Source organism: Scleropages formosus, chromosome 15 (genome assembly GCF_900964775.1).
Source record: "Scleropages formosus chromosome 15, fSclFor1.1, whole genome shotgun sequence".
Taxonomy (NCBI): domain Eukaryota; kingdom Metazoa; phylum Chordata; class Actinopteri; order Osteoglossiformes; family Osteoglossidae; genus Scleropages; species Scleropages formosus.
In genome coordinates, this window is record NC_041820.1 from 19,756,784 (window position 1) to 19,780,538 (window position 23,755).

The window sequence follows — 23,755 nt, forward strand, 5'->3', positions numbered from 1 at the left end:
AAAAAGGGGCGCGAGCTTGTAGCGCGTGCGGACGAAACCACGTGATTCGAAACGTCACTGTAATTGGGTAATAATAAGAGCTGTGAGCGGAGCGTGTTAGAAGGTTCAAAAAGTAAACGAGCGTAGAGTTTCAGCCTTGTAGTTGTTTTGATACATGTAAACTGGGCTTACGGATAATCTTTTGTTCTTGTAACAAACTACAGGGATATTTTTATTAAAAGTAAATTTCTTCTGAAACACTGCACAAAAATGTTAGAGAGTCATTTTGGTGTCACTCCCTCTGATGGTGTCACCCGGTGCGGCCCGCCCCCCCCCCCAGTGACGTCACAGAGTTTCACAACGCAGGCCACGTTAGTTCATGTATTAGTTCAAGTGAAATATACTGTCTGTCTGAAGTGAAATGTGAAATAAGTGATAGGTGTCCACGCACAAAGTCTAAAGAAACCTGGCAGCGGAATACTGTGAAGCGCTTCATATGTAATATCTGTTTATTTGTATTTCTTACAAAATTAAAGCATATACGTGCACTCTTTGTTGAAATGCACACTGGTATAAACAGGGTAAAACCCTGCTAGGACACAAAGACAATGTGCTCCACCTACACACTCTACACACACACAGCACACACACACACACTGCAGTGCGAGGAGCGGCCAACAGTCACAGCAGGGCATCAGCACACACACTGGCGACACACACTTGAGCAAGGAGGTGTCACACACTGAACCCCCCAGATCCTCCATGAATGTTGTGTCTCTCTAACAAACGGCTCCGGTCACCTATACAACATGAATTTGTTCACACTTTGAGGCTCAGAAGTCACATTTACAGTTTCACATCTTACAAATTGTTCACAACACCTTCCAGAAAAGCAGGTGATCATTTTTTCTCCGAGAAGATAAAATACATAAATATGAAAATAATCAAAATCCCTTTGTTTCCACCGTCTCCTTTGAAAGCAGATACTCAGATGTCCCCCATCGTTTAGATGCAAAACTGGCCTCTTCGTCATAATTAAAGACCAATTGGTTGATGACAGGATGGAAATCCAGGACTTGTCCAAGCAATCAAAACCCATGAGACGTCTCATCGTTTCCTTAGACTAATCGATTACTATAAGGACATGACTAATCTAAGCTTATTAACGCCAGGCGTGTCCAGTATCGTCAGGATCAACGGCACGCTACCTGTTTCTCAGAAGTTCGTTGCAGGCTCGGCTCCTCATCGGACCGCTCCGAGATGAAATACCCAGCGGTATAATGGCGTGTGTTCCTCTCTCGGTCCAGTTGTCTTTCATCATATGTCTGTATGTGTTAACACAAGGTCCTCGTTCAACAGCGAGGAATCCTACCGCTCTGAGACAGGGTGCCGGTGAAAGGTGTGCTGCCCCTGAATCTGTGATGTTTGCATGCAGACACCATTCTGACAAAGTCCATTTCCTTGTTCTGCGGTCATGCTGATTCCTCCAAGCGCTGGCGCACAGCCGAGTCTGATCCCTCTGTTTTGAGAGTTGGGGCATCTTGATCAGCGCCGTGGGCATGCTTTTGTACTCGTGCCTTTCCGTTTCACTGTGCTGAGTTTCAGGGCCTGGTCGGGTTGGACGGGCCCATAGATCAGCAGTGGGACATGCGCTTGCGGTACTGCTCCACCAGTGGAACCAGGCATTGCGGTGACCCACTCTGCAGCAGGAAGGGGTGCTCCAGCAGGTCAGTGGCACTGGCCCGCTCCAGTGGGTCCCGGGTCAGCATGCGGTCCAGGAAATCCTTCAGCACTGGGGAGATCTGGGCAGAGGAAAGGATTGGACAAAATAAAGACTAAAATTTCGGCAGCGGACAGAGTACATACTGCTGTACTGTGTCTTCATCAAGAGCGTGCACTTATGTCTGTGTGCATGAGTGCGTGTCTTTATGTGTGCTGTGTTGAGTGAATGTGTGTCTCTGTGTCACCTTGTGCAGGTTCCTGACAGTAGGTGCTGGCTCATCCCTCAGTCTCTTCATAGCTGCCACTGGTGCCTCACTGAAGTAGGGAGGCTCTCCGTCCACCATCTCCACCACCATGATACCTAGAGACCAGATGTCCACCTGCCAGGAGCACAGAACTGAGTGAGGCTTCGAGAGCGAGCTCGGCTTGGTGTTCTCTGGACCTCACCGTTACTGGTTACAGAACTGGATCTGTGTTGTGCTTTTGAGGAATGTTCTGAACCTCATTGGCTCTCCTCCAGGTAATACCCACCTAAACACTTGAATCTGAAAGTCACTTTACATGAAACAGAAGTTAAGTAAGTAGGAGAGGAAATGCTCCATACAGGACAAGAAAGCCCTACAGCAGATGGTCAACACACACACACACTTTCTGAACCACTTGTCCCATACAGGGTCATGGGGAACCAGAGCCTAACCCGGCAACTCAGGGCATAAGGCTGGAGGGGGAGGGGACACACTCAGGACAGGACGCCAGTCCATCGCAAGGCACCCCAAGCAGGACTCAAACCCCAGACCCACCAGAAAGCAGGACCTGGTCCAACCCACTGCACCACTGCGCCACCGCGCCACCCATGGTCGAAACAGCTCAGGAAATCATCGGTACACAGTTACCAGCAGTACAGGACACCTACACCACACGCTGCCTCGGAAAGACGATGCGCATCATGAATGATCATAGTCACCCCGCATGGGCACTTTTCTCTTTTCTGTTGTCAGGAAAACGGCTCAGGTCTATTCGAACCCGCACTGCTAGGTACAGGAACAGCTTTTACCCCACTATTGTAAAAGACACTCACCAATGTGCCACCTTTAGTAGCTAGAGTTGGACTGCTCCTTCCAAGCACATTGGCACATTACACTGTCACTTTAATTATTCTCAGTTTTAAGTACTCTGGCTGTCTATTGTTAATTATTGTTATTTATTGTTATTGTTAACAGCATTATTTATTGTTTTTGTTTTGTGCAATATTATCTATTGTTTCTTGTTCATAGTCTGTGGAACAGCACTCAGAGAAGAATTTCATGGTACTTGTACACGGTACTTGTACCTATGACAATAAACCTTGAAACTTGAAACTTGAATAAGAGCAATATAGAAGGTGAGATTTATGTACTGGAATCATTTTGTTATTTGAATTACGCCGTAGAACCGAAAGCACAGTTTACCACACGCACGTCCGAGGAAACAAAAGATAACCACTTGATAACCACCTGTCCTAATAGAGTCATGGAAGTGTGAAGCCTATCCTGGAACATTAGGACCATACACTAGGCAAGGTACACATTTACAGTTGGCAGTTCAAGTTCACTGTGGGAGGAAGCCCGCCTGAGCACGGGGAGAACGTATGAACTCCAGATGGATGGCAGAGCTCAGGTACTTTGCAGCACTTGTGCTACCTGCTGCACCCCTGTGTCACAGCAGTGTCACTGAAAATTATCAAGATGTAAACGTGAACTGTGTAACACAGTTGGGCTTTAAAGGTAAAGATCTGGGAGGACCTCAGCTAAGTCAAGGAGGAAAGAGATACCAGTGTGACACCTTTCCTGTTAAAGTCAGCCGCTTCACACCAGCACATCCATTCGTGGCAGAAAATCAGAGGCTGTTAAGAAGGTTTCAGATCTCAACTGGAAGACTAGTAGCACAGTGAATCATGTAGAGACATCTGCTCTGCAGAGATACTCACTTAGCAGCCAACTGTTATCCATAGAAAATTATATTGACAGTAACAATCTAATTGTTAATTATAAAAGTAACAGTATGATGGCCCTCTGCAGGATGAATCCACAACCTGCTGCTGTGAGCCCCTTCTTACCTCTGTGCTGTACGGGGTTTTGGAGATAACCTCTGGTGCCATCCAGTATGGTGTTCCCACCAAAGACTTTCTCTTGGGGATGTCTTTGCTGATCTGGGCACAGAACCCAAAGTCGGACAACTTGACCTGAATGGTGAAAAGGAAGATTAAATGGATTCTATATCCAGAAACATCACATCTTCTTGCATTTCTGTTGCCACCACTGAACACACAGCCCGACAAAGTAAAATTTGTCTTTTTCTAGGTGCTGGGGAGAAATGCAAAACTTTGATAGACTTGCCCCAGATACAAACTTGGCTCTTCCGTCTGTGCAAAAGTTCAGTGTAAGAGGAATACTGCTCCACTTGTTCTGTACTTCGCTGTTCTCATGCATGAGAGGCCTGCAGTCCACACACACACACACACACACATTGACGGTAATCGTTTGTCCTGAGCGGGGTCATGGCGAGACGGAGCCTAACCCGGCAACACAGGGCACAAGGCTGGAGGGGGAGGGGACACACCCAGGACAGGACATCAGTCCATCGCATAGCATCCCAAGCAGAACTCGAACCCCAGATCCACCAGAGAGCAGGCACAGGCCAAACCTGCTGCACTACCACAGCCCCCGCTCTGCAGTCCATATAAGGCCAAAACCGTGTACATGCGAGAAGGTGGCAGGCTTACCCTCCCATCCAGGGTGAGCAGGATCGAGTCACTTTTAATGTCCCTGTGAATGACGCCCTGGGAGTGCAGATAGGCCAAGGCCTGTAGCACAGCCTCACACACCGTGGCGATCTGTTCTTCGCTGAGCCTGCGGAGAGTCCAGTGGAATTAGACCAAGAATTTGTCTGTTAATAAATCAGTTTTATTCCCTGGCCTTTTGACACCAGGAACTGGGTGATCAGAGCTTGTCTCTTTGTGCCACTGCAGGTCCGGCTCTACAGGTGACATAGTACAGTATATGAACACTGTTCAACTACTGATGTACTGTGCCATTTTTGAACAGATGAATATGCATTTAAGAAACACAGATTTTGTTCTCCCTGAATGATTCATTTCTGCATATTGTGTATCTAATGTATACATAGGGAAACTGAATTGAATGAATAAATTTAGCTGTACTATTTCAAGAAAAGTAGGCTGTACTTGCTGTTACTCTGTTGAGTACTGTACAATAGGACCAGTTTATTTAAATATTTACCATCATATTGCCACCTAGTGGTAAAACAGAGTGCCTGATGGGTAATATGCAAAAAAATTGGGTATTCTGTTCTTTTAAGCCTTTGTTTTATGGTTATTGACCTGTATTGATCCTTCCCAAAAAGAACTGTACCGCAGCAAGACTGCTTGACATTTTCTGTCATTAAACTGTGTTGAAACTAGTGACCATTCTGCTCTTAACAAACATCATGGAGCTTTTTGCTCCTCGTAAATCTGTGTCGTTTCCCAAACAAATGGGATGAGGTGTGTATAACCCTAAGAGGGCAGTAGGTTCTCAGAGGCTAACGTGAAGTGAACATTATCTTCCCCAAATTATAGCTCTAACTTACCCGTTTCTGTTTTAGTGAAGCTGATGCTTTTTTTCTACAGTTCCCTACCTGGTTTCAGACACAATGTTGGTCAGAGCACCACCCTGGAGGTACTCCATGATAACCCAGAGCTCCTCTTCCACAAGGGCACTTTTGTACATCTCCACCACACTGCGGTGCTGATAGTCCCTCATTATGACGACCTGCAAGAATATGCACCTTGTTTGGTTACTGTGATTTTGGCTCTTTAGTCTCTTTTCCTGCTGCTTCTGCTGCGTTTTGCTGAGGAGTTACCTCGTTGAAGAGAAGCTCTCGCCGCTGCTGCTTCCGGAGGTCCATCATCTTCACAGCCACGAGTCGACCACTGTGCTTCTCTCGGGCGATGCACACCACACCTGTCGAACCCTCCCCGATCTTCACAAAGTTCTCCAGGTAGGAGCGAGGGTCCCCTTTGTCCACCACCATCTGCAGGGCAGCCTTGAACTGTTCATGGGTCACCTTGGGGGGGTCGGGAGGCGGCCTAGGGGAGGGGTACTGAGGGGGCCGGAAGGAGGGGGAGCAGGTGCCAGGGGGACTGGTAGCCAGTGAACCCGCTGGTGACGGTCGTGGCTGGGACGGGCTGTCTTGCCTAGGAGGTGTGGGTCTCGGGCTACCTGCTGGGTACAGGAACGGGTCCGGGCCATTCGGCCGTGCCCCCATGTTGGGGGACAGTCCAGTGGTGTAGCTTGACGAGGGCCGAACAGCTCTGTGGGTCCTGGTGCCACCTTCTAGTGGACTAGTGGTGCCGTTGGACAATAAGCCAACTTGGTGCCTTAGAACCGAATCTCCCTGTAATGCCAAAGAGGAAAGGGTTTGTTTCATGCCATAGATGCTGTCGGGCTGAGTTGTCAAGGCCTCTTCCTATTCAGACCTGTCAATAGCAAGCCTGATCTACTTTCCAAGTCCTAAGCAGTCGCGCAGATTAATTACAGACGGATGGGCCTTGTGAGAGACTGACGCAGTAGAGAACCCTTGTATTTACAGCCACCTCAGAGCGATGTCTTCACCCACCTTACAAAACCGGCAACATCCATGGCTGTGCAGAAAGGAAGGCTTTATCGCACCTTTAATTTAAAAAGATCAGCTTTGCCGTTAATGGTTTAACATGAACCCTATTCCAAAGTTCCCATTCAAATTCCCTTTCAGTTCTTCTGCAATCTCAGTTCACATTGCATTTATAGCGCCGTGTCTACAGCTTGTCCTTGGTCTGTTGATTTTGCTCTATTCATTACTGTGAGCATGTATCCAAGGCAACTTGCATTTGTTATGCTTTCATAATTTAACGCTCAATACACCATCGATAGCAGAGAAATATAGGTGAGAAGACTGAATATTGGTACAGATGGTCCCCTCTCTAAAGGGCCTCAAATAAAACAGAAAAGTGCCTCTGGCAGTCAACAACGTACAATGGGGATATTTTTCCAATAATAATGGAAAATGTCAATAATGTTGGGCAAGTATCACATAATTAAACTATTAAAAAGCTCAATCCATTTAGCTTGTCCTCTTTTTTACTGTAGGTTCCTTGGAGTCTACTTAGTCAACTGTTAAAAATATTTGCAATGAATAAATGCAGGAAATATAAAAGTCCAGGTGACACTGTATAAATCCTGACTACTGAAAGTGCCACCAGTCTTTTGTTATCTTCTCAATCCTCCTCTCTTGGCTCTGTCTGTCCTCTCACCCCCCGACCCGCACTTCCCTCTTCCAGCCCCGCTTGCCTGATGCTTTGGACATTAACAGATCAAAAGTTTGAGGAGCTGTGCGGAGAAGGAAAAAGTCTGAAAGTCCCATAGACCTAACATCATACCAGCACCTCCCTGCTTCCTTCCACTCGGCCACCTCTGCTGAAAAAAGATTTTCAAGAGCTTCTTTATGGCAAAGTGCAGTCAGCATCCAATAATGCCTGTGCACTGTGCGCTCTTCAGTCTGGTAGAGCTGCCTCCCTCTCATCTATTCTCCTTTATGTTCCCCTTCTCCTCTTCATATGTCATTCTTACAGGAAGCTACTGCAATGTGTGTGCTATGACAACAGCGGTATCTAACAAACGAGCTGTTCTTCAATGTGTGTATGTGCCTAAGCCCTCTGTCTGGTCTGTGATGCACTGCTGTTTACACTGAACTCAGGAGAAAAGCCTCTGTCAAATGGATAATGTAATGTGTAAATCCACACTGTGCAAAATCATACAAAGTAAGACACAAGCAGCAAAGTGCAAATTGACGCCCCCAGCATGGTATGGCAGAGCGCATGAAACTTACCATCAGCTATGTTTCGTACCTTTCACTGCTTATGTAATCGTGAATGTATTTGATAACCTTCCAGATTTAGTAATAAGCAGTATTTCTTGCATGTTTTACTTTTTTTGGATGCAGTAGCACAGTAAATCGAACATATCAGCAGCAGGTACGCACACGTTGTCTGAATTGCTTGTTCCATATGGGGTCACAGAGCCTAACCCAGCACCACAGGGCAAGGGGACACACCTAGAACAGGATGCCAGTCCATCACAAGGCACCCCAAATGGGACTTGAACCCCAGACCCACAGGAGAGGAGGACCCAGTCCAACCCACTGCGCTGCCGTGCCACCCCAGCAGCATATAGTACCAACAAACATGTCTTCTCATTGCTAGAGAAAACATGTGTGATATGCATATGTACTGGTACAGTATTTTCTTATAAAGCACCTTGTATCATTTTAAATTAGGACGATTTTTAAATTAAAATACGCAAATGTACATTTTGTGCCTTGTCATTTTCAGTTTTTAAGAAAGATCCCTCTGCAGGTCCAGTGAAGTATCAGCAGGATTAAAGTGTCTTTTAGGAGATGGTCGCGAATAAAAGTGACATCTCTGCAAAACAACATGTAGCAGGGCGCTGCCTGTAGCTGACTACAGGGCTCGACTGCAGACCTGTAGTAGATGCCACACTAATCACTTTAAATGGCTTTACATATAAGATACCACACGAGCAAGGGTGAGTGAGTAAATTGGTGATCACCTTCAAATCATAGGAGGAGTAGGGCCTCCCAGGGCTGTTCTGGGAGCGGAGCTGTGGTCTGTCGCCGATGTGGACGCCTGGCACGAGGCCCCCTTGGGGCTGTGGCGCACTTGTTGATGGGCTGTAGAAGCAGGAGACGGGTCTCTGGGCAGGAGGGGCCACTCTTGGAGCTTTGTCCCTGTGAACTACCAGTCTGCCTGTGGGGCTGCTCACATCACCACGTGCTTCTGGCCGCGGGCTCGGTGTCTCCCCATTGCTGCCTGGGGATGGGGGCCCATCTAAGGAGGTGACGCTGACCTCGTACGTAGACTTGGCTCTGGGCAGGATCCCGTTGGCTTCCAGCGCGGTATTTTTCCTGCCACCCAGATGAGGGCTCCCACTCTCGCTGCGCACATTTCGCATTTTTTCACGCCAGTGCTGCTCTCCACTGCTGGGGTCCCCCATGGCCAGGTCCTCGTACTGGTACGTGTCCACCTCTTTCACCTCCCCCAGCCTGCCCAGAGACTGGGCCCGCTTCCGAGCTGAGGGGCTGCTCCTCCGTAAAGAGTTGGAGCTGGTCACCGAGAGACGGCTCATGTCAGAGATCACGGCGGAGATGTACTCCCCATGCCCTATGAAGCTCCCTCGTACGATGGTCTGAAAAAGAAACCACTGGATTATCTATGTACTCTCAGCATTTAGTAATCAGTGTTCTTATTTATCCTGCAATCATTAATATATGTAAAATCATTCATAGGCTTTGGCAAAAAGTCCAAAATTCCACTGATGAATTTTTCCTATGCAGAAATTTTCTGCCCTTTACCATAATGTGAGCCAATGCCAAAAACACTGACAAATTTGACTTGAAGTCCACCATCAGTCAACTCCTCCGCTGAGATAACTGCTACATATGGGCATTGGCGCAGTCAAAAAGGGCACCTTTTCTTTACATCGCTGCTCATCTGAGGAGGAGCTATGGAGATATAAATGGACTCTAAGTGGACACTTTACTGCAACCATTACTAACACAGTTCCTCTATTGTCCCAAAGCAGAAATGGTTATATTTAGATTGTGCAAGTGTTTTACATAACATCCAAACCCTAATTTTAAAACATAAAGGACGCTTGCTGAGCAGGTGATTGCGGCTTGTTGTGAAGTGGGTCCTATTGTTAAATGTGAAAAACAGCAACTCGAGTGTGTGTGTGTGTGTGTGTGTGTGTGTGTGCGCTCGCGCAGCGGGTGCCAGAATTCGTACACCTCTACACCATCCTCGCTCCCTACACACACGTCTACCAGGTGCACAATTACTAAGGTGTACCAATTTTCCAGCACAGCAGATTAAATTCCTGGCACTGCAGCCATCCAGATCTATCCCATGATGCTGTGCACTGCTTTCACCCCAAGACAGACTGCAGCAGCAAAGGCGTCTGTACAGAACTGAACAGATCAAGCCTGTTCATGTTCTGTTCAGCGCTGCACTGCAATGTTCGAGCTCACGGCTGACAGCCCGGCCATGGGCTCTGCCACCGTCGTCCAAAGGCAAGGGCTGTGATGTGCCATACAGAACTGACCACTTTCATTCAGCTGTTTCATTTGTTCTGTTTCCCCTCTGATTAAGACAGTGACTCAAGTTAAGGTTTATATGTCTTCTCTCTTGGGTTTTGCTCAGAAAAATCCCATGTTCACAGAGTGGCTGATGAGTGAAAATCAGTAAGGCATACAGTATATTTCTTAAAAAGTCTCATTTCTCAAGTGTCGTACAGAAATATGTGTTCCATTTGACAGCTGCTTTGGAATCGCCCCAGTTTAGTTGTTATCTGGTCACAACTGTCACCCCAAACATGCGTCATTCACAGGTTTGAAGAAAAACAGAAAGAAAAACGGAGGTAGGAGGAATATGTGCAGACAAATACTGCTAAAAACTGATTTGTTGGAATAAACAGGGAACTGCATTTATTATCATCGCATATGTATTAAGTGAAGCAGGATCAGACTTCACTTCACTGCATTATTATTAGTTAAAATTAAGCAAAATAAAAAATAAGAGCATAATAAGGGTAAGAAAGTTATATGAAGAAAGAAACAGATACGTATATACAGTATATTTTGCATTTATCTGATGCTGTTCTCAAAACCAACTTATAATGTTAAAGTTACAATTATTTACCCATTTATACAGCTGGGTCATTTTACCACAGCAAAATAAGGTAGGTACCCTGCTCTAGGGTACTATCAGCAGAAGGTGGGGAATCAAACCTACAACCCATGGCACCAAAGGCTGTAATCCTAACTACTACACTAGCAGTGATATATTTTTAAAGAAGGCTAACTGTTATACCTCCATTTAATATATTGCTTTATGTAGTTATCGGTTCAGTGTTCATAGAACAAAACAACAAGGTCCTCAGAGTATAATAACAATTTTGTTTCATTTTTTGCGCATGATATGTGAGAAGATGCATATTATTGTTACCTTTTTTGGGGAGCATATTTAGATTGTACAAGTGCCTTATATAACATTGTGGCTCTAATTTTAAACCAATCCAGGCTTGGAGAGAAAGTGACTGCAGCCTGTTGCGAAGCATCTATCAATTTTGAGCTTGACAATTAGTGTCATTATAAATACCCAGAGAAGTGACACCAGAGCGCCACCTACCGGCTGTTCTTCTACACAATTAAACCAGAAATCTTAGACGGGATCTAAAGATCTTAACAATATCTGTATGTACTGGAAATTAATGTGTCCATTTTTGTTGTCCGAGGGAGAAAATCTGAAGTCTTTAAGCAATTCTTTAAAACTTTAGGACTCCATGACAGGCTATTTTAATATGGTGGCTAAAGACAGAAAGAATTTGGAGTTTAACTGTATAATTTAGTTACATTTATTTAGCAGATGCTTTTCTCCAAAGCGACTTACAATGAACTCTGTGTAGTGTTACCAGCCCACACACCTTATTCACCGCGGTGACTTACACTGCTAGATACACTACTTACACTGGGTCACTCATCCATACGTCAGTGGAGCACACTCACTCTCTCTGTCACTCACACACTATGGGTGAACCTGAACAGCATGTCTTTGGAGTGTGGGAGGAAACCAGAGCACCCGGAGGAAACCCACACAGACATGGGGACAAAATGCAAACTCCACATAGACTGAGCAGGGATCAAACCCACATCTTCAAGCATCACCCAGGTGCTGTGAGACAACAGCATTACTTGCTGTGCCACCTTTCCCCCCCTTCTTGTGATATTGGTTAAGTTTTACTTGATGAGATGATCTTTTCAATTTAGAATTTATTAACTTGCAAATTAAACTTCATCTTTGGTTTTATTTACATACTGTTACTGTATTATGCAGTCATTGCAACTTATTAATTTAATTTACCCATGTTTTATGATGCGTGAAACAAGATATAGTTTATGTAGCTACACATGTGTCGCACACAAACTGGTGAAAATGTGTAATTTAAAAAAACTGCAGCTTTTATTCCACAGCCACAGCAGAATGAAAAGTCTGCAAATGGGCAGATATGTTACCATGACTACCAGTTCTAGAGGTTAAATCGCAAACCTTGCAGAGATTTGCCTTCAGTAAACAATGAATTGGAAGGGTAGGAAGAGGAATTAAAATGATATAACTTCAAGACTGCAGCAATTAATTAAGGGCTTCTCACAGTTCTTATGGGCAATTATTCTCAGCACCAAATGCATTTTGCATTTTTTTTTTCCAAACCGGTCAGCATGCTGGGGTTTTTTGTTTAAAATAACATTTCCATTATGCGTGTACAAAAAACTGCCCATTCAAGTTCGTCCATCTACTTAGTATTGTGCGAGCAGATAGTTTACATTGTGGTTTCCAGTCTGTTATCTCCTGCTCCGCAGTGCGTGGCACAACCCGTTTTTGTTTTCAGCTGTCTGTCCTGACTGTGCGGTCGACTCATTAGAAAGCCTGCGTGCTACTGCTGTCGAGAGGGTTTTAGGGAAAGATCGGAACACCCGGACACCCTCTGACACGCAAAAGGCCTGAGATGCGCAGTCTTTCCTGCTTCCTACCATTTGTGCTGCTGATCCCTGCTTTACCTGCACATTTTCCTGCCAGAGCCTATTCATAGGACACAAGAATCGTGGATAGTCATTAATTTTCCGCACAGGGTAATAAATCTTGCATTCCCCCAGGATACACAGTGTGCATCCAGTGTACACACTGGGGTAGTTAGCTGTTTTTGGTAATACATCTAAAAGCGGTGTGGATGATCAGAAAAGGAAAGGCAGAGTCCGATTCCACTGCTTCATTGCAGAGACCGAAGAAGGAAAATACTTTCTGTCTAAATTCTGAGCTCCAAACTTGATGGTAAAATTTCTTTGGAGATGGTAAGCTACATATAATCTCACACACCATCTGAAACTGCTTGTCCCATACGGGGTTGCAGGGAGCCAGAGCCTAACCCAACAACACAGGGCAGGAAGCTGGAGGGGGAGGGGACACACCCAGGACACGATGCCAGTCCACCAAAATGCACCCCAAGCAGGACTCAAACCCCAGACCCACTGGAGAGCAGGACCCGCTCAAACCCACTGCACCCCCATGCCCCCTGTCATGTATGCTCACATAAATGCTATTTGTACCTAATATATAGCTTACAGAAAATATTTCTTAAAGTATGGGCAGGTCTGGTAGAGTAGTGGTCTGAGCTGCTGCCTTTAGAGCAAAAACTACAGGTCTGTGTTTCACCTCCAGCTGCAATTTCTTTGAGCAAAGTATGAAAATTAGTAAAAAAAAAAAAGTATAGAAATTACCCAACTGTATAAATGGTTAAATAATTTTAAACAGCATAACACTGCAAGTCACTATGGAGAAAAGTGAAGTAAGGGAAGTAATGTAAATGTCAGACATTAAGTACTTTATAGAAGAGTAAGGTCTCTCTTTAGAACTGGACATTTGAGCCACTGGCCATACGTCCAGCTACTGAGCCAACTTGACCCATTCACTACTTGTTGAAACTGTAATAAGCAGCGCATTAAATTCACAAAAAAAAAAACTTCTGTAGCTCTGTTGAGAGAGACATACTGAAAAAACAGCATACCTTCTTTGGCTTGAGATCCACCGGTGTGATCCTGGAGGGGTCCACCACCGGCTTCGGCCTCCGCAGGGTCTCGATGATGCTCTGCCATTGGGGTGGGAGTCCCACAAAGCATCCGCGCTTGGAATCAAAGGAGGTGTGAACCCGGTGCTCAAAGTTCTTCGGGGCTGAGATCTCCAGCCTCTTCTTCTTCTTCTTCCGAAACATCCTCAGGTCGGAGAGTGCAAGAACCTGTCGGAAGCAGGAGGCCCGGTTGTTAAGGGAAGAAGTGCTCATTGCTTTCAGGCACACCATCTTGAGATGAGGTGGTGTCCAAACCTAGACTGTGTCATGCTCCAAGAAACCTCAGGTTTTACGAAGGACTGCACTTCTTGATAGCATACCGCACAGAATCACATTCCTCAGGTAAGCCAGGGTTTCAACAAACCAAACTTTCCAGGTCTGCGTGACACCATGTGATTTTGCATTCTTTGCGTACTGAATCACATGGGTCAGTATCCAACAATGCTGCTTGTTTACAATTCTTCGGAGGGGAATGATGTCAGTGATCATCTCTTCATTTTTCCCCGCTGTCACTCCTGCTCATTGAGGCAAAGCAGCGTTTTAAGAGGGAAGTGAAGTCTCTTTCATGTGTCTGTAGAATGTGGCTCTGGGGCGATGTGGCAGACTCTGTGTGCCCATGCGAAAGGAAGGCTATCTGGTCAACTGGTGCACTCACTGGTCGTGCCCTTTTTACTGAGAGGCGCACAGCATGCCTTTGCTTTCGGTCCCAGCACTCTGCTGCATCACTAAGAGCAAGACACCAAGAAAGGCTCCAGGGCTCCAAGCCTGATGTCTTTCACACTGGGCAGCAGGACACAAGCACTCAGCATTAAGAAACATTAATTCAACATTAATTCTTCTTTCAAGGCATTTCATTCATTGGTGAAGCTCTCAAAATACATATAGTCTAATGTGACCGTTTTGTTTTCCGGATCACAATAATGTGTACTTTTCAGATATTCTAAGATGATGTGTGTTTCTTTTATACCTGCTCAAAGGTTCATATTGCCGCCTCTCTAGGATGTCCTTAGTACTGGGTGCCTACCTTAATGTGTACAATAGAGAACTATTGTGTACAATAAGAATTTACTGATGACATTTAGCAGCATGGGAAATTTGGTTTCCCCTTTTTCTCGTGAAACTGTTTATGGGTACATGGGGAAAAAAACTGGGGCAGATTTCTTAACTGAACTCAACCTCCATTTCAGGTCCATTATTGATAATGTAACAACCCATATTACTGCGAATTTGAGCGGGGAATGAATTTATTGTAAAGAGTTGCATTATGGGAAAAATGTGAATAAAGTGTGCAACCACTGGGGGGTCTTACAGGCAAAATAAAGGGGTAACCGTGCTTGCCACTGAGATGAAAATAAAAAAAGCCTGGGAGTGTTAAGCAGGCTGGGAAAGCTGGTTTGTGGTGTAGATCCTTGAGTAAAGGGGTCCTTGGACTAAGAGCATTATTTCCCTGCATATCAGTGTTTGAATAAAAGGTTTATTGTAAATACTGCCTCTGTGTTATCCTTCACCTCCTATGAACCCTGAGTGCTGCATACCACAAAATAAATATTTGGAATCCCCACCACAATGATTTTGAAAGTAGGCACATAGAACTGTTATGTTAAAAAACTGAAAAAAATGTACATATTCCTGTATTTTCTCAGTGCAGTAATTAAAATGAGACAGAAACTGAGCTACTGTGCAGGCCTTCCAAGGTGTACAGGACAGTAAGATATTTCTCATAATCCCTAGCGAAGACCCAGATCAAGACGTATGTCGCAGTGCTGGCTGGCCCCTCCCTCTGGCTTTGAGACAATAGCGCTTAGGAACTCAACCGTAACCCCTGACATGCTGTCACTGAACTAATAGCAATTCTAATGAACGGTATATATGCCTATGCGTGCCAGTGGCCCTATCCTCGGCCAGGCACTGGAGAGAAGAGAGGGGCTTACCGAAGTCAGACTCGAGGAAAATCCTGATTAGTTTTTTCCCTTTCAAATAGGCATGGGGAAAGGATGAGGGGGAGGCGGACTGAGAGCTATGTGTCCCCTCCAAGGATAATTCAATCACATGGCTAATATGCCAAACATTGCATAACCGTGCCTTTCTGTGCCATCTCTATGTACATCATGTCAGGCTGGAAAAAAGCTTAACGAGATCCGACAGAAGCATCGTGGCACGTGCCGGTCATTCAAACTGGGGGTGGGCTTACATGAATCATAAAAGCACATAGACCCGGCTGGGGTGGAGCAAGACTAGACAGGGACGTCTCCAAAAAGAGAACATAAAAAAGCTTTTTGCTGCAGTTGTTCTTTCAGTTAGGGGAGATTTCTGCGTTCTGGAGAAGTATATCATAAAGTCGTTAGAGGTGACAGTGCTCAGAAATATAAAGTTTCACTGTGTTTTTCGATGGTGCCCTGAGTGCTTTGTTCACATGGCCTACGTCATTTTTATCTAAATCAGCGAACGCTGACGTTTAATGCTGGATTAACGCATTGCTCGGAATCTTGTCAAAGCGATTATTACGATTCCTGTGCTAGTGTGTTCTTGGAATGACACATAAATTGGCGCCACCTGCAGTTCTCAGACCTTTGGTCCATTGTGATTTTTACACGCTTGACTTGACTGTCAGAAAGCAGAGTGAGAACGCAGATGCTACGGCACCTGATTGCCTAATGGAGAAGGCATCCTGCATTGGCCAGCTGACGCTCATATGCTCGTCACTATGCGCTTGTGCCGGACTCTTCCTGTACCAACAAGTCAGTCAATATTTACCCGAGAATGAAAAGCACACCGTAACAGGAATTGTTTTTATGTGACTCGAAGCCATATAGTTTTAAACAGGATGTTTGCAGATTGTGCGGAATTGCAGCACTGCAGCGGCCTGGATTTCTCCTTAGTTTGGAAGTATAATATGAGACGAACCTCCGACCTGTGATGCCAGGTTACATGCTAAGATTTCAAAAAGCCGCGAGTTCTTTCAAGATTTTTTTTCCTTGTCCTTTCTGGAAGTTAAGCAGGGGTGCAGTGGCGCAGCAGGTTTGGCCGGGTCATGCTCTCTGGCAGGTCTGGGATTCGAGTCCCGCTTGGGGTACCTTGTGACAGACTGGTGTCCTGTCCTGGGTGTGTCCCCTCCCCCTCCAGCCTTACACCCTGTGTTGCTGGGTTAGGCTCCGGCTCACTGCGACCCTGCATAGGACAAGTGGTTTCATATTGTGTGTGTGTGTTTGTTTGTTTCTTGAAGTTTCACTGGAGACTTATCATTGGGCCAAATGTGTGTAAACACAACAAAGCGCCACTACCAGATTCAAGTTTGGTCCTGCTCAAGTTTGTAAGCCCAGACCACAGACAGTTCTCTGAAAGTATCTAAAATATGCAACAGCATCATAACCATCAAGGTTCTTTACCTTGGAAAACTGTTTATGATTTATGTTTGGGTCTATTTAACAAAACAGCCAGTACTAACAACTGATTGCTACAGAGCATATTGACATTTGCTGATAGAACCCTATGGCTACAGTGAGCTTTATTATTAGTATGGAAACATTAATCACATGTACCACCCTCAAGTCATGCCCACAGAATCCTCAAAGTCTTGAGAACACTTCTTAATGGATTAATTAAATTTTTTCATGTCATTGGGCAAATGTCTGAAATGATCCACGTTTGCGGTGGTGATGTTTCTGGACGCGTACTTTGGAACAATGGGAAAGGAAGCTAAAAAAAAAATCAATCACTGCGCATAACACTTCAGAGGAAATAAAGGACCTGAAAACAGACTTCAAAAGCTTACAAAACTGTGCCACTCATAAGGAGCCCTTAGACATAAATTTGAAACAGCAGTCATCTTCTGTTACTCTGATGTTTATTCCCACCCCATAATATACTGTTCATTCACAAACAGCCAAAATCTTCCTTTGCATTACTAAAAAATATTGCAAAGATTCAATCTGATCCTTACTGAGGATGACAAGCAATTATGCTCTAGAACAGGGAAGCTCTGACTAATGGAAACGAAAACAGGTTTTCCTATGGGCCGCTGCTTTATTTTTGCCGTCAGACAGGTTGCAGTCCAGGAGCTGAGCCAGGTTTGAAGTGCAACTCCCGTGTATCGATACATGTCCCTGGGAGCGCTGTTACTTTTATTACACTGGCAAGAGAGAGTGACAGGTTCAGGTCATGCAGCTGTCACTTTAAACACAGCTACACACTGGACTCAGTCTTTCAGGAGGAAAATCCAGGTCAGTTTGTAATCCCTGGACGAGTCAAGATCTCAGGTGTGTCCAGCAGCTCCTCAACAAGTTTTGTCCCGCGTGGGGAAACTGGTGATAGTAGTAGTGATTCCCTGGAGATGGTGTGTGGCCTCAGCTGTCTCAGATCTCCACAGCCCCCTTGGAGGGCAAGGAGTGAAAGGCAAGGCGGTTTTAAAGAGAAAGTGATTTTCCTGCAACCCCCCCCCCTCCACACCCACTCCTCCCTTCACCTCTGTCTCTCTGTCTTTCCCTCTCGCACAGCCACACACCAGAACTCTCACAGCCTGAATTCAGGGTGTGGTGATCAGTTCAGGGATTTGTCACATGTTAGTTCTCGAGGCTAGAAGAACAAGATTTATTTACCCAGATTTTCGTTCTCGGTGCAGTGGGCTGAAGTAGCTACACCACTAGGACCATAGTGTGAAGAACTAGGCTGGCCTGCTGCCAGTTCCACCATGGCTTCTTCTGAGCAGGTTGTCAAACTGAGGTCAGGTCATATTCCAGCTCAGTATGGGGTTGAGAGAACTGTCTTATGATTTCTGTGTTCCTCAACATCACAAATACACATAATCCTGGGGTAAATAGCATGCATCCACTTGCTTGGTAGCACAAGCATGAGTAGGGCCTTGGCCAAAGTGTTGACTGGCTTGCAGTGCTATCTTGTGATCTGGGAAACAGCTATTATATTGATCTTAATGACCATTAAGTGTCATGAACACACTGATGTTCCCACAGAGTAGGAAGGAAACACACAGACACATACGGACCTCAATACTCTTACCTAGACTAAAGCAAACTTAGAAAAATACACGCCTGCACATGCGCACACACAAACGCAGATTCGAGGAAGTACGCAAGAGAAATATTGTGCAATTGCAACGCTGAATGGGTACTTCACTCGTTTATGTATCAAATATTTGAGCTGTAATCCTTTTCTTTCACATGTGAATCTTTCGCTTTCATTAACCGCTCGTCCTGATCAGGGTCGCAGCGGTCCAGAGTCTATCCTAGAATCGCTGGGCGCCAGGCCGGGAGGTAAACACCCTGGACAGCACACCGGTCCATCGCAGGGTAGCTGCGCACACACGCACATGCGCGCACACACTGCATGCATTTGTGTGCAGTACATATGAACTGCATGTCTCTGGACTGTAGGAGGAAACCCACACAGACACAGGGAGTACGTGCAATATTCAAACCTGTACCCGAACAACCCAGATGCTATGAGGCAGCAGTGATACCCGCTGCACCACCATGCCACTAAAGAGCGAATCTCAAAGTCCCCTTCATTGCTGGATTAAAAATAGAGGGTTCATTTTAAGTATGCACTGAAATCTGAATAAAATACACATACTACTATTTAATTTTAATTTTTAATCACATGGAGACTCAGAATCAAAGCATTTTTGAAAAGTAATTCTATCCATTTATCTTTTGCATCATCAGTAACTGCTCATCCTGTGCAGGATCACAATGGTCCAGAGCCTATTCTGGAAGCATTATGCACGAGGCAGGGTACACTTTTGAGTGGAATACCAATTCCTCTAAGTACAATTACACACACTGACACATACTGTGGGCAATTTAGAGTCACCACTTCACCTGGAACATATCTTTGGACTGTCTGAGAAAACCAGAGCACAGGAAGACACAGACATGGGGAGAAAATTCAAAGTCACCCTTGAACCCATGAGTGCTGCTGCCATTGTGCTGCTTTTTAAACGATTCAAAAAAGTCAATTTTAAATGTCAGGTACCCCCTCCCAGTTAGTTCCTGTGCAGTCTATGGTTTCCGGCAGAGAAATTGGGGAGTCATTTCTGCCCACAGGAAATGGGCTTCCTCTATGGATAATAGCAATAATCGCCCAGAATTATCCTGTAGCAACTGAAATATTACATGAGAGGATGGGAGGGGGGTGCGCCTACTGAAACCCTGAATTGGAAAGACTCTTGTGCGGTGAACTTAATGGAGGATTTAAAAACACAGTCCAGTTGGCAGCTTGATAGGGGAGCAGCAACAGACCCAATATAGAAGATGTGGAAAACGAAACTGTAGGAATATGGACACAAGGCAACACCTTCTTTTGTTTTTCTAAAAGCAAATCCAGGGAACGTCCCTCTCACCAGACTGGTTCATCACTTCTTTTTCAGGCTATTTCAACATATAGGCTGTAAGCGTTGGCTTTTATTACGGTCTCCCGTCTCATGTACGCAGGTACTGTGCGTGCCCTCTTTTCGAAACGTTTCATTGGACAGTAAAAACGTGCAGGAATCGAGTATCGGGTCACCCGAGACGTTAAGAGTTTCGCGATCCTTCATCTGATAATCTTGTGACATTGCTTGGCTGTTTGTTACACCCTTTGGCAAACTTCCTTTGGCAGGTGGTGTAAGACATAGGATGAGGAAGCGCTGGAGAGCCAAGCAGAAGTTCAGCGCAACTGTGCGCGGATCAAAAGTCCTCACCAGGGATTCTCAGACGTGTCTGTTCGGTAACACTTTTTCCTTACCTTCAAACTTCCGAAAATGAAAAAGCGTTACAGGTAGCGGGAGCCGCAGCACAAAAATACCTTTTGTGCCAAGCGCTTTGGCACAGCCTAAACTCCAAGGCCACGCACGGCACTCGATTGTTTTCGCTCTTTTATTAACACTGACAGCTGCGACTGTGACAACGGCCAAAACCTGACCTAGCTGGACTTTGTGGGGGATGAAAGAGCGACGGAGGTTTCACTTTTTATCTGCTTTGTGTTATCCCTAATAAAATCAAGAACTAACAACCATTAAGTAATTTATATATTGCTCTTGAACCCTTTGCCAAATTGGAAGAGTCACAGCATAATGTTTAATATGGTATTTGGACTGAGGATATGGAACCTGTTATTTAAAATGTATAATCTCACCTCCCACTCTGGTACAGGACTACCCAGCATCATGCATCTGAAGGTACGATGGGGGAGGGCGGCTTGGGGTGAGGAGACCAGAGCTCTTTCTGTCGGCTTCGGAACACAAGAATCCAGCAGACACATTTGTTCTGTCAACAGATCTCCAGAGTGGAATAAAAGGTACATGGAGGAGCAGAGAATCAGAGCCCTAAGCAGTCAAGTCCATCAGCGCTCACCTGCTAGGGCTCCTTTGAAGGCTATCATCACCTGCTCTGAGCTATTCCTGGACCTCCCATCACAGACCGCACCTGGGCCTCCATCCCCCACACAAAGTACCTGATAATCTCGTGTTTAGCAGTCATCTTTCCAGCCCCTCCCTTCCCGCCTTCTAGAAAGAAAAAACGACACCTACCGTTTACCACTGAAATCTCGTTCCATAAACCTGGCAGTAGAAAAAGTGCAGTTCTTCCCCACACTCTGTTTAATTAAAGACTTTCTTGGCTCAGACTAATGCCGTAGACAATTTTACTCTCGGTAGATAAAGATGCGTCATCAGGCTGTACCAAAAAGACAGACCAAATGGGTTCCCAGGGGCTTAATATACTGACCCACTGCGCCTCTCCTGTGACTCCTGCTGTTCCAACAATAATTCTTTTCCAACTCGTTCTCTCCTCCTTCCCTCCTCACCTTTACCTTTACCTGGGACAAAATTTCTTGAAATTAGACATGGCATCCAGTTCCGTAATACCCCCATTACCCATATCTGAGATCTCTTGTTTGCCCTTCTGTTTGCTTATGAACATATTTGGCGGGGGACACATTTTTCAAATAACCTTTCACAAACTCAAGGAGCTCATCATGTTTCTGCTTTAACGTTATTCCTTATGAATGTTACAGTTTTGGAACACGCTCGACATGGAGTCAAGTGTCCATTTGCGGGCATCTTTCTCTCTGACACACACATTCATGAGCAAACCGTCACTCCACGCCCCCGCCTGTTCCCTACCATCTCTGTGACAGTAGAGTGCTGCAGATGAATGGCAGGTGATTCTGAAGGCATGAAGGTGGAAAAACACCTGGTAAACCATGGTACTAGCCATGGAGATCAATATGGGAATGTGGCTCCTTATTTTGTGTGTTCCCCTCTTGTACACTCTTTGTTTACCTTTCTCGTGTTACCTTAATCCTTCACCACTGGGTCTATGTTGGTCTGCTTTGCAGCCTTCGGCTGTCCAGGAAGCTGATCAAGTATTAGGGGTAAAGTTTGTGTAGTTACGGATCAGTCTATGCAGAGTAGTCTATGTGTAGAAGCACATAGTCCTAACAGGTGGGTTCTTATGATGCTTTGCTCCGTAAGTCTCCCAGTTCTAGGGAAGAGTTACGCAAAGAGTTCAGTGCAGACACCCTACGTCACTCGACCGAGATGAATCCTCATCCTGCAAAGAGTTCAGATGAGCAGCCCTGTTCACTTCACCCCACTGCTGCCCTGATTTTAATGGTCTGAGATGAAGTCCCACCCCATATTCCTGTTGATCTCTCCATGTCTGGGTAGCCAGCCTTTCTCCTACAAGTCCACTGCTTTGATTGCCCTTGAGACTGAAAGTCATGGTCCTGAGGGTTCACCTACAAGAATCCTGGATGCTGATCGGACTCCGCATGGATCGGAGCGGTCAGTTAACCTGCAGACTAACTGAAAAGCTCCTATCGGCTGCGGCGCGTTCAGGCAGACGCGTGTTGAGGCAGATTCAGTCGGGGTCGTGGCAGTTTTAGAGCGCGGACTACAGAAGTCACGGCCACACGTTACACCGCAATCGGAATTTTCAGAAGCAGCTGCAATTCATGAGGGAAATTCCACATTAAGGCAGGGAGGCTTTTGCTGTAATATAAGCAAATAAATTATTCTTCAAGCAACCTTTCTTTAAAGTTAAATAAAGTTTGGTTTTTTTAAGTCCTGTAATAGAGATACAGTTCTAAATGGGACATCGCATTTTCCTCATCCTTAGATTACACCTGAGTTAAGAAGGAAGCTTGTAACATAATAATCAATTCATAACACTGATATGATGCAACACTGCCCTGCTGCACTGTAAATACTACAACAGTAGAGTAACTGGCACAGAAGTGCGTCTTCTGTCGAAATGATCTGCTCCAGCCTTCCTCCTGTGTGCCGTACAGTATATCGACCGACAGCCGATGCCCTCCTCTGCCCGTCTACGTGGATGAGCAGCTCCTTAGCCACCCGCCCACACGGCTGAGTAAAGACAAACTCAGGCAAGCATGCCTGGGGGGGGGTGGGGGGCAGTAACGAGAAAGCAGAAATGTAAAACTGACATTTCCACATGCTACCCCTAAAGTCAGTTACTCCTATGGCTTCAGTCTTGCCTTCTCAACACTGCTGGCACTTGAAGGTGCAGTTGACTTCAGTACATGTCTGATAAGATTGTGCCCTCCAGCTGAACAGTGCCATAACTGCTCCACACACACACAGAACGCAGTGACAACAGCCCCACTGTCAGAACACACAGCGCCTCGGAGGCAAACCGCAAAAAAATCCACGGTGCGGAGGACGCCAGATCAGTCAGACACGGAAAGCACGAACGACCCTCAACTTTCTCACCTGACCACCATTCACATCCCTGCCAGGCAAGGTGAAAAGAAGAGGAGAAGGTTGTGTGGAGGACAGGGGGCAGAGGAGCTCCCGCGGAGACAGCCCCGCCGAGGCAAGCGTCCTCCCGGTCAGCCGTCCCTCGTCCTCATCAGCACCTGGATCCGCTGCATTCTGCTCCTTTTCTCACCCACTCCGCCTCCACTGCCACTGCCATACCCAGCTCTTAGCTCTTTGTCAATGAAGCTCTGCTGCTTTTTCCTTTTTTATCTCAAACACCCCCCTCCCAGTCCCCCTCTGCTGCTCCCTGGAGGAGACGATGTGTGTGCGGGGGGGTCTGGCAGGGCAAATTAATGAAAAATGCAGACCCCCTTACCTTGCCGTTTCGGTGAGGAGACGCTCTCCTCCGGGACGAGGCTTGCGAGCGGGAGCATGCACACACACATGCGCACACACGCTCGCTCGCGCTCCCTCTCACGCACACAAACACACACACTCGCACACAGACAGAGAGAGAGCTGAGGAGGGCTGGCTTTCAGGCAAGCGCCTACTGCAGGCTGCCGCTTGC

General features: G+C 45.9%; 1 protein-coding gene across 5 annotated transcripts; it reads right to left on the reverse strand.

The window, feature by feature from the left end:
- Positions 1–464: 464 nt before the first annotated feature.
- pak6 (p21 (RAC1) activated kinase 6) lies at positions 465–23,648 on the reverse strand. Of its 5 annotated transcripts, none has more exons than XM_018727597.2 (9): positions 23,564–23,648; positions 13,413–13,640; positions 8,346–8,981; positions 5,602–6,135; positions 5,377–5,510; positions 4,463–4,589; positions 3,797–3,922; positions 1,947–2,081; positions 465–1,781 (listed from the first exon to the last, which is right to left on the reverse strand). In XM_018727597.2, exons 2-9 carry the CDS (start codon positions 13,614–13,616, stop codon positions 1,614–1,616), a joined length of 2,064 nt encoding a protein of 687 aa, XP_018583113.2. In that variant the 5' UTR covers positions 13,617–13,640; positions 23,564–23,648; the 3' UTR covers positions 465–1,613. The 5 variants fall into 5 exon arrangements, with proteins under 5 accessions (XP_018583113.2, XP_018583112.2, XP_018583114.2 ...); XM_018727596.2 differs by lacking the exon at positions 23,564–23,648 and adding an exon at positions 23,200–23,350; XM_018727598.2 differs by lacking the exon at positions 23,564–23,648 and adding an exon at positions 20,995–21,074.
- Between the last annotated feature and the right edge of the window lie 107 nt (positions 23,649–23,755).